We start from the raw sequence: 15,805 nt of genomic DNA on the forward strand, positions 1-15,805 counted from the left end.
GCTTTACGAGGAGAGCTTGAAGGTAGCTGGGTATGTTTGGCCTGGAAAAGAGGAGACTTCAAATATCTCAAGGGCTGTCACATGGAAGAGGAAACAAGCTTGTTTTCTCCTGCTCTGGAGGGTAGGGCGCAAACCAGAACTTTCTGACAGTAAGAGCTGTTCAAGAGTGGAACGGTCTCCCTTTGGAGGTTGTGGACTCTCGTTCCTTGGAGGTTTTTAAGCTGAGATTGGATGGCCCTCTGTCATGGATGCTTTAGCTGAGGTTTCTTCATGGCAGGGGATTGGACTAGATCAGGGGTCGGCAAGGTTTATCTTGCCTGGGCTGGATCGGTCCCGCGGAGATCCCTCTGTGGGCTGGACCGTGTGTGCATGCAAGCGCCTGCGATTTTCGGTTTCTGTGCACCCACAATTTTCAGCGCTGCAGAAGCGAGTCCCCGTGCTGTGCCGGTTTAGCACAGTGCACGAGCGGGTGTTTAGGTTCAGGGCCAGCTTGTGGGCCGGCCTTAGGTTGGTGACCCCTGGACTAGATGATCCTTGGGGACCCTTCCAACTCTACAGTTCTATGATTCTGTATCAATGCCATTCTCTAAGACCAAACACTCCAATTCTCCAATTCTCCCATCTCAGCTCAGAGGCTTTTGGCATTAGCGGAAAAACACATGCATGCCTTCTCTCTCTTTAAGTGTCTCAATCCATACTTCTAAATACTCATCAAAATTCAGTCATTAAATTAACAACAAGGCAGTCCTCATTCAATCATCGACATACATCCATTTTTGACTCTTGATTTAAACCAGTCAGTTAAATACAGTTCATTCGGCAATTTCCAAGGTTAGATTAAATTAATCAAAATTGACTGGCAATAATAAGTTCTTCTACTATTAAAGTTCATCCAGAAATTAATTCCCTCACATGGATTTACTCTACAAACGACTAGCCTAATTCATTCATTCCATTTTGGGCTCAAAAACCCTCAGCTAAGTAAATTAACTAAGCTCATTTTACCTGACAATCAAACGGAGGTGAGAAAAGCAAGATTTCTGTACTGTGCCTTGACTGGTTCTTGGGAACAAAAATCTATACCTTGTTTTGAAACACACTAATTTTTTCAAAACAGAAATGCAGAATTGCAGTTGTATTGGCACTAAAAGCTGAAAAGGCAAGCTGATAAAGGAAGCCTGATCTTACTTAGCATTATATTTTCAGATATTAAGAAGATAAGGAGGAAATATACAGGCTATACCGGGATATATAAAAGTTTAAGTATGCTGTTGTCTATTATGCTCGTGTTGTTGCTGTTTTTGTTTATATGACAAATGTAACCTTAAAACAAGAACTTCATTGTTGAGCACTAACTGCACATTATAAACATATTTGCCAAAGGCATAGATTTTGATCTTCCATATTCTGAATAAATGTGACATTTTCCTAAGTCTCTTTTCATAAGTTTATTTAAAAAGTTCAGAACGTATGTATTAATTTTTAAAGCCTCCTTCAGATTATTTTGTAGTGAGTAACATCCTGAAATCTAGGTTAAAAGCGTACCTCTGCATGACAAGTATATCAAGTACATTAAAATCTTTGTCCCGAATCCAGAAAAGTTAGTTGATACTAACTTGTCACGTTGATTTCAATAGGAACAACCTATTTTTCCTTGACAGGAGCCACCGACAAGAGCACCATCATACATTGTACAAAACAGCAAACAACTTCGTCAATAAGTTAAAACACAATATTGTACATGGATCACTTAAATACTATTTGTTTTAGTGAGGGGACATGCATTACTACTCTCTTTTTTCTTATCTACACAAGATAAACAATAGTTTTTAAAAAATTCACATTCTCTGCCCACAAGTAGAAATGTCTACATTATTGTGCTTTGTATAACAGAGCTCCAAACAATGTAAAACAGACTTCAGGCCACAGTGAGCCACGTACAAATAAAATATACGAGAACTTCTTCAGAGATTCAGTATTTCACTTTGTCCTGATCGTCAGTTTCAAATCTCTTTGAACTGCTGCCCATAATAAGGGATGTGACAAATTATTTTTGATTTTTGTTTTTTTTACAATTCCCCCACCCCATCTCCTAACAATGGGGACATGGCAGGAAAGTCTTGAACTGTGGTTAAAGGTCAATAACACACTATTAAAAGCAGTGCTATTTTTCTAGAAAAACAGGTGTCCAAACTCACCATGAACGCCTCCCTCATTCTCTTAGAATGGCAATGGTGCCCACCTGAGAATTCCGGTGAGTTCCAGCTGGGGGGAAAACCCCTGATTAAAAGTAGTATGGGTTGCTATTTTCCCGTGAGTGAAATCCCACTGGGAATATCTGTAAAAAGGAGCCACGTTGGGATGTGGTCCCCTTTTCAATGCTCTATGAGAATAAGAGGAATTGGTCTTATGCCTCCGTGAGTCACCTACCTCTGCATCCTATTTCCTGTAATGACCAAGCGGGAACCTCAAGGAAGTCCACAAGCTCTTCTTAAATCCTTAATGCAATAGACCAAGGATGGCCAGCATCTGTATTCTGAGTGGCCATACTGTGTTGCCAACGAATAAGCTGCGAAGGACTCTCACCTGCCAGCGATGCTCCCTCAAAAGTGGTCTTCAAGAAAAACCTGGACTCGAGAGGTTGGAAGGAGGTTTTGAGCAATTTCAGTGAAAGGGGACCATTTGAGTCAGATGGCCATTTGACTAGGTGACTCATTTCCTCCTACTTTCAGCTCCTAAAGTGATACCGGTCCCTATAGATTTAAACACAGGCTTTAACTAACAACCCATCTGTGGGATGTGATACATAGATAGCAGTCAAATACAACATTCCTTGTTTTCCTAGAGTGGACTGGCAAGGGTATGTTTGGTCCAGCCAGTTGGAACTTCCCGTTTCCTCCTGGCCTGGGACATACTTCCTCTTGCATATCACTAGAGGTGGGCGTGACCTTACCTGGGCAGGTAACAAAACCACAAGGCACGCAGCCCTCCTCCCTCTCTTTTCCAACTTCCTTTCATCGTGTGAGCTGCAGTGACTGCCAGTCTGCAGTCACTGGGATTAACCCCCCATCTGGGGTAGATCCACATGTATATACTTTGTAACAAAATCTGCCTTCAGGGATCCATCTGTGAACTGAATGTGTGAGTAAGCTTCTTTTATATACATGACACAAGATTGTGTCATGTCTATTCTTTTAGGAGGGATATAAAGGGGTCTTACCAGGAATCTAATATTGAGAAGCTTAAACAAGCTTGCAACAAGCTAACCGCTGTGCATTTCAAAGGGGAATGTAAAACTCTGTTAAGTTACTGAACTTGCTAGCACAAGTTAGGAAGGATATTAATAAACAATATATCCTCTCCTGCCTCCCTGAACATTCCCACAAAAACTTCCATTTCGACTAAGCACCAAAAGCCACTGCTAAATAGTCCATGGCTTGCATTGCAACTGGTACCACCCACCTGCGTTTTTCCAGTTCTGGGCAGAGAGCAACACCCAGAGATTCAGCGAGCTGTGGTGTAGACATGAATGGTGGGCTGTATTTGGTGACCCTTAGCTTGGGCAGAATAGGCAGCTCTTTTCTTGACTTAGGGACGTTTGCTGCAACAAATGTTCAAAATGGCCGCCCAGTATTACTTTTTCCTTAAATACAACTTTCATGTAGCTTATTCCCCACCCCACCCTCATCTGTAGAAAAGACAGGGCATCAATTTGTTTGTGCGTTGACCAACTGAACACTGAATACATCTTTTACAGCATCTCCTTTGGAAATGGCTGAAGCATTCCACAATCGACGACGCCTTGTGGGCAACATAAATACATGTCAGTGTTTTAGATTGGTCAGTAGAGTTGAATGACTTCTTCCCATTCGTTGATAGGCCAGATCCCATTGGACTGGACGTTGGGTGGAGAGTTTTTCCAGTCCCACGTCTTCACGGGTATCTTCCACTCTTTACCGTAGTTGGCTTCGATGTAATGGAGAGTTTCACACGGCACACGTACCTTGAGTTCTACGAACTCAGTCCAACATAGTGTAAATTTGGGAAACAGATACCTGTGCCACAGAAAAAGAACAGCAAGGTCAACATGATGAAGGAAAGGGGCTTTGTAATCCAATCAGTGAAATGTAGTGCAACTTCGTAGAACCTACATACAGATAATGTTGTAAGAATTCTGGGATTGAGTAGAAGCATCTGCATCCAGATTGCAGAATTTGAGCTAAAATGGCTTCTACAACTACATACTAAACACCTTTGCATGACTTATACAGCTGTACCTTGGTTTTCGAACAACTTAGTTCTGCTTCCTGCAGCCAACCAGAAGCTGTGCTTTGGTTTTCGAATGTTTTTGAAGTCGAATGGACTTCTGGAACGGATTCTGTTCAACTTCCAATGTACGACTGTACTGGCAAATTTGGGTTGCACAATTATAGTTGACCAGGAGGGTCCTGCACAACAACCTGCTTCCCCAAAATGCTTGAATTTTTTCCCCAAAATGCTTGAATTTTTGCACTGGAAAACGTGGGGAAACGCTTGTCCAACCTCACTGCATACCAATCAGAATGAAATGCTTATTAAATAACCATCACTGTCCATTCTCCCTGCAAACAAATTGAGATGAATGCTGAACAGGTCACCTAGAACCACACACCGTTTTCTCCAAAAAGTGATTTGAAAGCCACTGGTGGTTTGAAAAAGTGGTCTACAATTCCCTCGTGGTTTATCATTTTTATATTGGTGGTAGAATAAAGCTACACTACGCTAACTGCTAAGAATATCTCATGCTGCAGTTTGTCAAGCTCTATTTCCTTCCCCACAGACACCAAGTCTGACTCATACTTGAATTTCTTGCCCGATTTGGCCTGAGTTCCGCCATTCCACACATGGTCATCCTCTTCATAGAAGAAAAAAATATCGAGCTTTACTTCATCCTCTCCTTGAAAGGAGAGCTCCAAGCTGTCTTCAACCTGTAAGGCAGAAAGGGGAAAAAAGCACCTTATATGACACAGGTAATATTAAAAGAGGCTGCAAAGTCAAACACTGCATACATACAAGAGGGAGACATACCAGGTCTTTGTGCAATGATTTTTAGGCACAAATGACACAATACATTATCCATGTTTGAGCGTTTTTTTTTCTGTTACAAAAGCATGCTCAAAATAAAGCAGCGTCTGCTGTGGAGAACCCACCCTGCACCACGCTCCCAATCTGGATTGGGGATCCTGCACCAAGTTCCCTGTTGAAAACCTTCCCAGGCAACTTGCCTACTCAAGTACCACTTGCAGTATATGGCACCCTAGGGGTTGGGGAACTAGCAGAAAGCGGCAGAAAAAGGGTATGCTCTGGCAGGAAACAAGAGGCCAATTTGGACCTCGCTCCAGACTGAGAGCTGGTGCTTCTTCAAAATAAAAGGAGATAGTTTAAGCATGCATTAAAAAAAATAAATCATAACCTATAACCAAGACAGTTCCTAACAGTTTGGCTCTTTAGTCATACCAGGATTTAATGGCCTGTTTGAAACCACCTTATCCATATACAAATAAACATTTATTCATGGCTACCAGGTAAACTGTATGTGAAGACTTTTTATATATCCAGCCTTTCCCCCAAGAAGCTCGAGGCAGCATACATCCTGATGCTCAGAATGCCTAGAAGTCCGTGGGGTGAGGTGGGGTGTCATTTAGGGGGTCTGTGTTAAGGTCAAGTTTTAATTTCGGAGATGCTTCATTTTTTGCTGTTACTGGTATGAATGTTTTGCATCTTTATTGCTGGATTATGTAAGGACTGCTTACTTTCATTGCATGCTTGTTTTCATGTATGGTTTATGGCTGCTTTTGCAACTAAGTAAATCTTTTGGTGTGGTAAGCTGTGATATATCAATATATCGCCCCAAACCAGTTTGAAATCCATATTGTGGCATTGGTTCCATAATTTTTGACCCGGCAATATATTGTGAATCAGTGTGTGTGTGTGGTGTGTGTGTGTGTGTGTGTGTGTGTGTGTGCTCTATGCAAAAATCACAACGGGGGGGGGGGGGGGACGTGAAGCCAGCCAATGCCTCTACACAGCTCCATCCTTATTTCATACATCATGTTATATCGGTATATCACAATGTTTAGTTGCTGACATATCACGATGTTGAAAACCAGAAATTGTCCGGCCCTATAAGCTGGTTTGAGCATGGAAAGGTGGCACACAAATAAACCATGTTGTTGATACATGGTTCTGTCCTCCCACCCATTTTATCCTTACAACAATCCTGCGAGGTAGTCTGACTAAGAGTGATAGTGACTGGGACCCTGGGTCACTCAGCAATCTTCATGACTGTGAAGAGATCTGAACCCAAATCTCCCCAGTCTAGCATCCACTACTCCACGGTAGCTCTTCTAACACACAATACTTTCTTCCCGTTAGAGCCTGGCATTGCAGACCCTGGAAAGGAGGGTTACAAACAAGGCAAAGTGCCCAAGTCAGGTGTGTTATCCACCAACCTTGCCAAACTTGTGCTTTAGCGGCAATCCTGCCTTCTGAAATGCTGGAATGATATCAGGCTGGTAGTCTTGAATGAAAATCCCCAAGTCCACATCTTTGCTGTAAGGAATAATATTGCACTGCCTGTACCAACCTGAAAACACAACAGTTCTGTGAGCTTCATGGCAGAAAGCTGGCACAGTACAGACCCAAGCCCACAAAATGTACCAGCCTATGAAGATTTCTCCTAGTTTGCTGGGGACCTGCAGAGGATGGGTTGGCAAAGGCTGTAAGGATATGGTGGCGACGTGGGGTTAGGGAGTGGAGCAAGTTAAGGGTGGCAGTGCCTAGTTCTCTCCCATCATTACATAAAGAAGTCTGATGACCTTCTTTCCAGGGACATTCCAAAGTTTCGGCGAGTACTGGGGTGTTTGAGGCTTGAGCCATTTAACCATACATGTTTCAAGTTGTTTTGGTTCATATTTCAGTTTTAGAATATGAAAAGGTGCCTCTGCATGTTTATGGATTTTGCAGCACCTGTTAAGACACCCCTGAGCAATTGGATGCATTCAGTTCTCAATCTGAGCGACCAACGCTGGAGCCCAAGCGAATGCTTCCGGTTCCAAACGTGACCACAAGCTCCTTACCCAGGCAAGTTCCACTGCTCAGCCAGAATCTCACTCCTAAACTGTTTAATGTCAGAGAAGCAAGATGCAGCAAGGCCTTGGCTTTCTTTCTGAATTCCACGGCATCCAGAGATACATCATCAGGGTACAGCTAAAAAATAATAAAGGGAAATTGTAAATGGCATTGTAAATGACTCTTGTTTTATTTTCATACAGTCAAGTGTTTACAGATCCCACCAAAGTACTTGTTTTAGTATTTTAACTTTTGTTATGTTTTAAAGTAGGGCTACAATTTTTCCTTGATTTTCCTTGTTTTATCTTTTTGTATATCGCTTTGAAGTCTTTTACAATCAAGTTGTATACGTACACATTTTATGAAATAAATAATCTTTAATGAACTTCAAGATATGTTCAAACCCAGGTAAATAACCATTTTAAATACAGATTCCCCCCCCCCCATGCCAGTATCTACTGCTGTGGCACAGAAGATACTATTATTTCCCTGCTTTCCTATATAAGATAGATTCACCTTTGTTTCCATGCACTGGATTTTCATTGTAGCAAATCTTATTTATCAGTATTGTACTGTGGCTGGCTTTGGGACTATAATATTAAGCTACTAGTGGGCTGGATGGGTAAAAGGGTTCATAGGTTTCAAGGTATTTCCATTAACATTTAAATCTGAAACAGGACTCTGGGGTCAAGAAGCAAAGAACCATGCAGATACTTCTATGTGCTAAGGGGAGCTTTGACTTGTGATTAATGAACAGCACTCTTCCACACTTTACAGCAAACAATGTTTCCAACTGTAGTTCATTGGACCTTGTAATACATATGAGTAAATAATTATTTAAACACAAGCCACTTAAGAGATCAGAAGTCAGCTTCATCACCATTGCTTATCTCTGTAGGTAAAAAAAAAGAGTAAAGGACCCCTGGACGGTTAAGTCCAGTCAAAGGCGACTATGGGGTATGGCGCTCATCTCCGCTTTCAGGCCAAGGGAGCAGGCTTTTGTCCACATACAGCTTTCTGGGTCATGTGGCCAGCATGACTAAACCACTTCTGGCATAGCGGAGCACCATGATGGAAAGCAGAGTGCACAGAAGTGCCGTTTACCTTTGCGCCACAGCGGCACCTATTTATCTACTTGCACTGGTATGCTTTCGAACTGCTAGGTTGGCAAGAGCTGGGACAGAGCAACGGGAGCAATCGTGGGGATTCGAACCGCCGACCTTCTGATCAGCAAGCCCAAGAGGCTCAGTGGTTTAGACCACAGTGCCAGTGCCACTTGCATCTTATCTCTATTGGATCCGTATAGCATATATAAATCAGCAAGGCAGGAGGCGTTAAATCAGGATTGCACAAATCACAATCCAGCCATGCACCGAAAACAGCTCACTGTTTGCTTGACTACAACTCTCTCCTCTTATTTTCACAATCAGAGGCAAGCCGTTTAGTAGGCCACTGCATGTGGTTCGTAGGCAGCACTGGGCTTGGTGGGTCATAGGGTGTGCAAGTCTGCAGTAAGGTATTTTCATATGATTCTACAGTCTGGGAACAAAGGCATCCATCCACACAGTCTAGATCATTGTTTCCCAAACTTGGGTCCTCCATCTGTTTTTTTGGACTACAACTCACATCATCCCTATCTAGCAGGACCAATGATCAGGGATGATGGGAACTGTAGTCCAAAAACAGCTGGCAACCCAAGTTTGGGAAACCCTGATTTAGATGTACTAGCATTCCCATTTAAGCATGTTAACTCTGACAACAACAACCATTTTAACCCTGGGGTGGTGGGGGAAACCAGGCAAGCAACGCTGGAAAATATTTCACATTTTGGGTGAAATGCTACTTGATAACCACTAACCTGGAAGAAAGATCGAGCTTCTCTGTACCTACATTCAATAAACCTGGAGTGGGACTTTTCCTCTAGGAACTGAGATGGCTCTTTTGGAATCTGGACTGTCAACCCATCAATGAAAACACTTATTAGTTCTAGCCTGTTACAAAGGAGGAAAGAGTTACATTAACCTGGCCAGAAAACAAAAGCAACTTTCATGTCTGGAAGGTGAAATGAAACGAAAAGCAGGAACAGCTGCAGTCGCTTCATATGCAAAGGCTGCAAATTATCTATTTTCACCCAACTACTCCAAAATAACTCATTCCATTTGGACCAAACAAGGTGTTCTGAATCTGTTCAGCCCATCTGCACCAACAAGAAGCAAATGCCTACGATGGGGAGGTGGAATGGAAAAAGTAAAATGGAAAAAGCACCATGCTCTCATCCAGCTGAATCCCTTTAGCCAAATGGATCAGGGACTCTGCCATACTAGAAACAACCTGTCAGGGAACTGTCCCCGGCTCAGCGCATGGTGGTGGAAGGGCTCTCGGGATGCTACAGAGAGCCCCAGCCCCACCTGACCAGCAGCACGTCCTCTTCCAGCGGAGGAAGCAGCAAGGTCTCCAGCAGGGAGGGGCAGGCAGTTTTGGGTCTTGAGAGCAGAGGCTCTGGGGATGTTGGAGAGACCCTGCACTCCCCTCGCTCAGCGGGTGAGGAGGGAGACACGCCATTTCTGGCACCCCAAGTGCACAGAGGCATGAAAGGCAAGGAGGGGAGGCGGAGATTCGGGATACCGAAACTCTTATGTTGGGGTCACAGCCGGAAGGGGCCACTCCCAGATTCTGCGAGTGACTGATACAGACATGAACTTGTAGCTCTGCACTGTAAATAGCATGCACAATAAACCTGTTAAAAGATGGTTTGGAGTTTTGCCTGGTTACTCGCAAGCAACCATCCAGTGGACCTTACACAACCCATCGGATACAAGGGCAGAGGTACATTACTTGCCTAATGAAAGATTTATCCGAGTGCCTTTTCCCCTTGGGGAATCATACTTAATTTTCAGCAACTTGCATTCAAGGATGTGTTGCAACATTATGAGCAACAAGCTGTTTATTTCCAAGCTATTTCTTCTGTTTGGCCCCAGCACCCATCTTCAAGAGCAGGCATCCCCAAACTCAGCCCTCCAGCTGTTTTGGGACTACAATTCCCATCATCCCTGACCACTGAGCCTGTTAGCTAGGGATGATGGGAGCTGTAGTCCCAAAACAGTTGGAGGGCCGAGTTTGGGGATGCCTGCTCAAGAGGAAGACTTCCTTCTGCACCTGGAAGTTAAGCTATCAAAGCCAAATAGCCATTAGTACACTCCATCCTTCATTCATCCGCATTAATGAATTCATATGAATTTGTATGACTGAAACTGTATGGATGAATGAATCCACTTCATTTTGAAGCCACAGAGCTCAGTGGCAACCACATCCTGGTGGTAAAGGATTTCCCAAGTTTAAGATGTATTTATTTGGTCTGTCCTGATTTTATAGCCAAACATCATCACTGCACGATTCCCTGTTCTAGTATCATGCATCAGGGTGGGAGAAGAATAGTGTCGGATCATTAATGTAAAACTTTTCTTCCAATGCTGTAATCTCATCTGACTTCAGAAACCCTGCACATCTGATTTCATTCGTCGTCCAGCAAAAATACAAGGCAAGCCGGACAGCTGTGTGCTTTGCATGAAAAACTCGTGCATCAAATAGAAACAGAAAACACTGCCCTGCCATTTCTTACTTGTCGTAGGCTCCCGGGTAGCGGCCAAACGGCAACTTCCGAAAAGGTACAAACTTCCGGTCCATATGTCGCTTCAGCCGCAGCTGTCCGTGCCAGAGGTAGTTCCCGCTCCTCTCATAAAAGACCACCAGATGGATGGCATGCGCTGCCAGTCTGAAAATGTAGTGTAAGGAAATCTCCATCCCAGAGAGGTCGTCCATCCCTTCTAGACGTGGGTCTTTGCTCTGAAGCTTTAGCCACTGGAAACCCACTCTCTCAGCAGCTCGAAACAGGCCCACCTGAAATTGACAAGTATTTTGGCTCAGTACATTAAACACAGGCACGCACACACACACACAGAGAGAGAGAGAGAGAGAGAGAGAGTCCTGCTTTGCAAAGCACTTGCTCTTCTCTTTCAAAATGAAACAGAAACCCCTCTCTATGGGAATGCAATTATTCTTACAATCTCCTTTTTAGTTCTAATAAATACACTTAACCAACTTACTTGGCTTCACACAGTTCTCTGAATACCACTTACCATTTATTTTCATACACTTCTTTAAGTTTAAGAAGTGTATTAAAACCTCTTGTGCTTTTCTGCAGTTTTCCTCCTGAGTAACAATACTATCTGTTAAGATATGAAGGCCAAAACAAAAAAACACAACCTTCAAATACGAACCACAGAAAGACACACTCCAAGAGATCTGTTGCTGTTGTGAGGTACTTTCTAAGCAACATTTGCCTTGTGGTCAAGTCACTCACTGTATGACTCCCCCTTTCTCAAAGATTCCTGAAAAATGCACCATAAATGTATTGATATTTTATCTCTGTGCTTACTCTATCTAACAGTTGCAAAGGTTAGCATAAGTAGGTAAATATAGAAGAGAAAATTTACCTCAAGTTTCCAGGCTTTGTCCAGTACAGCAAAGGTGGTAAAGTCCCGCGGAGCACAGAAGTACCTGCATTCTGAGTGGCTGCTATCAGGGGAGGTCCTGAGCTGCTTCAAGTCTGTGTCAATTAGTCCCAGAAGCAATGGATCAATTAGATGCACGGGTATGTTGTGGCTGGACATCAAACTAATGAATTTCTTAACTACGTGCTGTGTAAAGAGACAGGAAAGGGGGGAAAACATATTTTTAAAGCTATTGAAGACCCCTATGTCAATAAACTAACAATAACTGGTATTATGCTATCAAAACAACAAAAGGGATCTTATACGTCTTATCCGTTATACATAGGGCTGCCTCTGAAAACGGTTTGGAAACTTCAGCTAGTGCAAAATTCAGTGGCCACGCTACTCACCGGAGCAAGACGGTTTGGGCATATTACATCAATCCTGGTCCAACTGCACTGGCTACCTATTAGTTTCCGGGCCCAATTCAAAGTGCTGGTTTTGACCTACAAACCCTTAAACGGTTCAGGACTGCAATACCTCAAGGACCGCCTCTTTCCATATGAAACTACCCGGACCCTGAAATCATCTTCTGAGGCCCTCCTTCATGTGCCTCCTCCTTCAGAGATCCAGAGGGTGGCAACACGAGAATAGGGCCTTCTCTGCAGTGGCTCCCCGTCTGCGGAATGCTCTCCCCAGGGAATTTTGCCTGGCGCCTTCATTATACACCTTTAGGTGCCAGGCAAAAACGTTCCTTTTTAACCAGGCCTTTGGCTGACCTAAGCAACATCCTACACCCTTTAAAATGTGGCTCTTTTAGGGGGGTGTTATTGGATTATTGTTTTTATTTTTATTTCATATATTGTGACCTTTTTTGTGAACCGCCCTGAGACCTCCGGGTGTTGGGCAGTATATAAAATCAATAAATAATAATAATTAAATAATAATAATAAATACTTTCAGAGCAAAAGTACTTACCCACCGACTACCGTCTTGTCCTGCTTTGCTCCCTTTAATCTTGGGGTAAACAGCTCCATTCTAACAAAACCAAACAACAGAGAAGAGGGTTTGCAAGTCAAGTCCTAGTGCTACCACCAAGACAAGTGAAAATTGAAGCTTTGGTGATATTTTTCAATAATACTGCATTTTAAAAAAATACTTGAACTAATCTATTTTCAGCTCGAAGAGTACACACCTGGCTCTGTTGACTAACCTTCTGACATATTACACTGGAATCAAACTACAAAGACTGCAATCAAGCTAGAAAGCTCCACTCCACTTGACCAGAAAATGGCCAGAGCGTAACCTGGATCATATGAAATCTGGGTTTAACCATGTTTTAAGCCATATTGATTTCTTTGGAATTTACTACCAAGCAAGAATACTTAGGACTAAAGTCTCAATCTCGCGTCTCCCATCTTATTTTAACAAATCACTATCAACATTGTTTGGATTCGTTCTGCTGAATGTAGCTGTGTGGTGTGTGTTTTTTAAGTGAGCTGCCATAGTTCTTACCTTTGGTGATAAATAGTATTTATAATAGTACAGCTGGAACAGCAGAAAGACTGAGCTTGTCAAAGTAAGAAGGCCCAAAACCACGTTCTTGTTAATTCTCTGCATTAGTCTTCAGGGCTCTCTTGACTATCAGTTGAAAGCAGGAGCTTCGTTCTTCTCATCTTTTCAAGTAGCCTACCTACGTCTCTCCAGTGGAAAATAGAGCTGGGGAAAAGGGGGGGGGGGAGAATCTGAATTCAATGAAGTGTTTGTAACAGTTTTATATAAACGAGAATCATTGTTTTGTGCAAAGCACATGGATGCTTGTTCGAATTGCTTTTAAGTCATCTTAACAATGAGAAAGATCAAAGTGCTTGTGTGAATCTCTGTTGGTTAGTAGCATAACACAGCTAGGTTCTCAGATTTTTTTTCCTCCGTCTCCCAAAAATGTTTGAAAAAGAAGGAGCTAACCTTTTTCGGGTGCTTGAAGACAGCATCCCTCCAGGGAACTGTACTAATCAGGGAGTTATATTCCCCTCCTGACTCAGTCAGTGATCAATCTGATGACAGGGACAGAGAATTTGCATCCTCTCAGGGTGATGGTTAGAGCAGAGGGGGATAAACCTCTCCACCAAATCCCAGTGCCATGTCTACTTTAATCACTCCCTCCCTTTAAATTCTTACTGTCTCTGCTAAAAATCAATGGGGTTTTGCTGGTTGTAGGGTCACATTGAGTTAATTCCTACCTGCAACACACTATCAAAGGTACAAAGCAATCGTAAAACAAGTTTCTTTCGGAGCTTGTCATGGGCTCCCACACCAGGTGTTTAAAGCACATTCAACGCACATCTCTCCCACTGCCTCCAAAGAACCCTAGGAACTTAAAGGTGCTGGGAACTGTAGCTTTCTCCTCACAGAGCTACAGTTCTCAGCTTAAAGGTGCTGGGAATTGTAGCTTTCTCCTCACAGAGCTACAGTTCCCAGCTTCACACATACACTTTCCTGTGAATGCGTTTACCTTCCCACATTCCAAAACAAAACCTAACTGTACACACCCACAGTTACCTAACATAGCTCACTTGCTGATGCATGAGGCTCTTCATCTCAGGGTTGTAGGTTCAAGCCAAGGATTCCTGCATTGCAGGGGGGCAGTGTTAGAAACTCTCCACCCCCATTGTTCAGCCCGGACACTGAGGTCCAGCTCCAAGGGCCTTCTGGTGGTTCCCTCAGTGCGAGAAGTGAGGTTGCAAGGAACCAGGCAGAGGGCCTTTTCGGTAGTGGCGCCCGCCCTGAGGAACGCCCTCCCATCAGATGTCAAGGAAATAAACAACTATCCGACTTTTTAGAAGACACCTGAAGGCAGCCCTGTTTAGGGAAGTTTTTAATGTCTGATGTTTTATCGTGTTTTCAATATTCTGTTGGAAGCTGCCTAGAGTGGCTGCGGAAACCCAGCCAGTTGGGCAGGGTATAAATAATAAAGTTGTATTAATAATAATTATAAGCTAAGCAGCCAAACAGCTCCTTAAACCAGGGTTACAGCAGCTAAAGCAGAATGCCTAGTTGCCATTTTAGAGCCGGACGACTCAAAAAACCGTATATTTTCAATACGCCTTTTTTGGTTTCCAAGTGTGCAGACAAAAATATCGTGGATAGAATTCAACAAGGATATGTTGTTAGCGTGTGGAAACTGGCAAGATCCAGGGACCCCCAGGCACGCACCTCCAAGGCGGCGAAATGCGCCTAGCGGATTTCGAACGCTGCCGGGGCGGGGTTGGGCTAGATGACCCTCGTGGATCCCTCCCTCCCAACCTTGCAACTTCTCTCCTCTGCCGCCTCTCAACATTTACCCGCGGGGCAGAAACCTCCCCGTTTAACTTTATTCAGCAGCTGCTTTATTTAATCTTGTCGTCGCCCGTCCCCCAACCTTGTCCCTGGGGAAGCGTTAAAAGAGGAGCATAAGTCGAGCCAAGCGAGAAACCCGCCCCACTAAAAAAAACCCCAAAAAAACACGCTTCATAGGAACTCCTTCTTACCTGACGGGCGCCAGGCAGGTAGGAGCCAAGCGACGGGCTTCTGCCGTAAAGCGAAGCCGCCCTTTACGGCGCCGGCAGCCTCAGTGCGGCGCGAGGAGAACATAGAGTTAAGACGGGAGGGAGGGAAGAGTCCGTTTGTAAGGGACGAAGGCGCGCGCAGGTTGCCTTTTCCCTTGAAACCTCATTTCCGGTTCCCGTTTGAAGGGCCTCTGTTTGCAGGGAAGGAAGGAAAAGGGGGGAGGATTGTGCTCCGCACTGATCGCTGGGGAGCCGGAAGTATTGCGTCGCTTCATTTGAGGCTCCGACCCCCTTGGGGGGGGAAATTAAAGCTGGCCTATGCGAAGGAGGACGCCCAGCGCGCGCATGCGTGGGAGACGCCGCGTCCCCAGCTGTTCCCAACAAGCCGCAGTTCCCAACGTGTCTGAGGCTGCTGGGAGCGTAAGGGAGGAGGTCCCTTCGGTTTGACTTCACCCCCGGAGGCGTTGCCTCTCGTCGCAGATGGAGGCCGACATCAGGCTGACCATTTGGTTACTTTTCATAAGTGTTAAGACAACTGGATACACTAAAAATAAAATTATTTTTATTATTAAACTATATTAGCAAAGAGGGGACACCCACCCTGCAATCTTGCACGCAGAAGGTATGTGTGTTTATTTTTGTACGTGCTGTGCCGAGTCC

The 15,805-nt window shown here is 44.0% G+C and overlaps 1 protein-coding gene across 1 annotated transcript; it reads right to left on the reverse strand.

The window, feature by feature from the left end:
* Positions 1–3,149: 3,149 nt before the first annotated feature.
* FKTN (fukutin) lies at positions 3,150–15,197 on the reverse strand. Its single transcript, XM_033173487.1, has 10 exons — positions 15,128–15,197; positions 13,116–13,319; positions 12,579–12,638; positions 11,604–11,807; positions 10,730–11,007; positions 8,969–9,101; positions 7,119–7,248; positions 6,492–6,625; positions 4,840–4,967; positions 3,150–4,055 (listed from the first exon to the last, which is right to left on the reverse strand). Exons 2-10 carry the CDS (start codon positions 13,218–13,220, stop codon positions 3,842–3,844), a joined length of 1,386 nt encoding a protein of 461 aa, XP_033029378.1. The 5' UTR covers positions 13,221–13,319; positions 15,128–15,197; the 3' UTR covers positions 3,150–3,841.
* Positions 15,198–15,805: the final 608 nt, after the last annotated feature.

Source organism: Lacerta agilis, chromosome 16 (assembly GCF_009819535.1).
Source record: "Lacerta agilis isolate rLacAgi1 chromosome 16, rLacAgi1.pri, whole genome shotgun sequence".
In the NCBI taxonomy this organism is placed as follows: domain Eukaryota; kingdom Metazoa; phylum Chordata; class Lepidosauria; order Squamata; family Lacertidae; genus Lacerta; species Lacerta agilis.

What these genes read in the sequence shown, in the direction of transcription:
- FKTN (XM_033173487.1), bottom strand. Translation starts at nt 13,220, where the DNA reads ATGCAGAGAATTAACAAGAACGTGGTTTTGGGCCTTCTTACTTTGACA. An exon ending in GACAAGACGGTAGTCGGTGG is followed by an intron (nt 11,808 to 12,578) that starts GTAAGTACTTTT and finishes CTCTTTACACAG; the next exon opens with CACGTAGTTAAGAAATTCAT. An exon ending in ACAAAGCCTGGAAACTTGAG is followed by an intron (nt 11,008 to 11,603) that starts GTAAATTTTCTC and finishes TGTCAATTTCAG; the next exon opens with GTGGGCCTGTTTCGAGCTGC.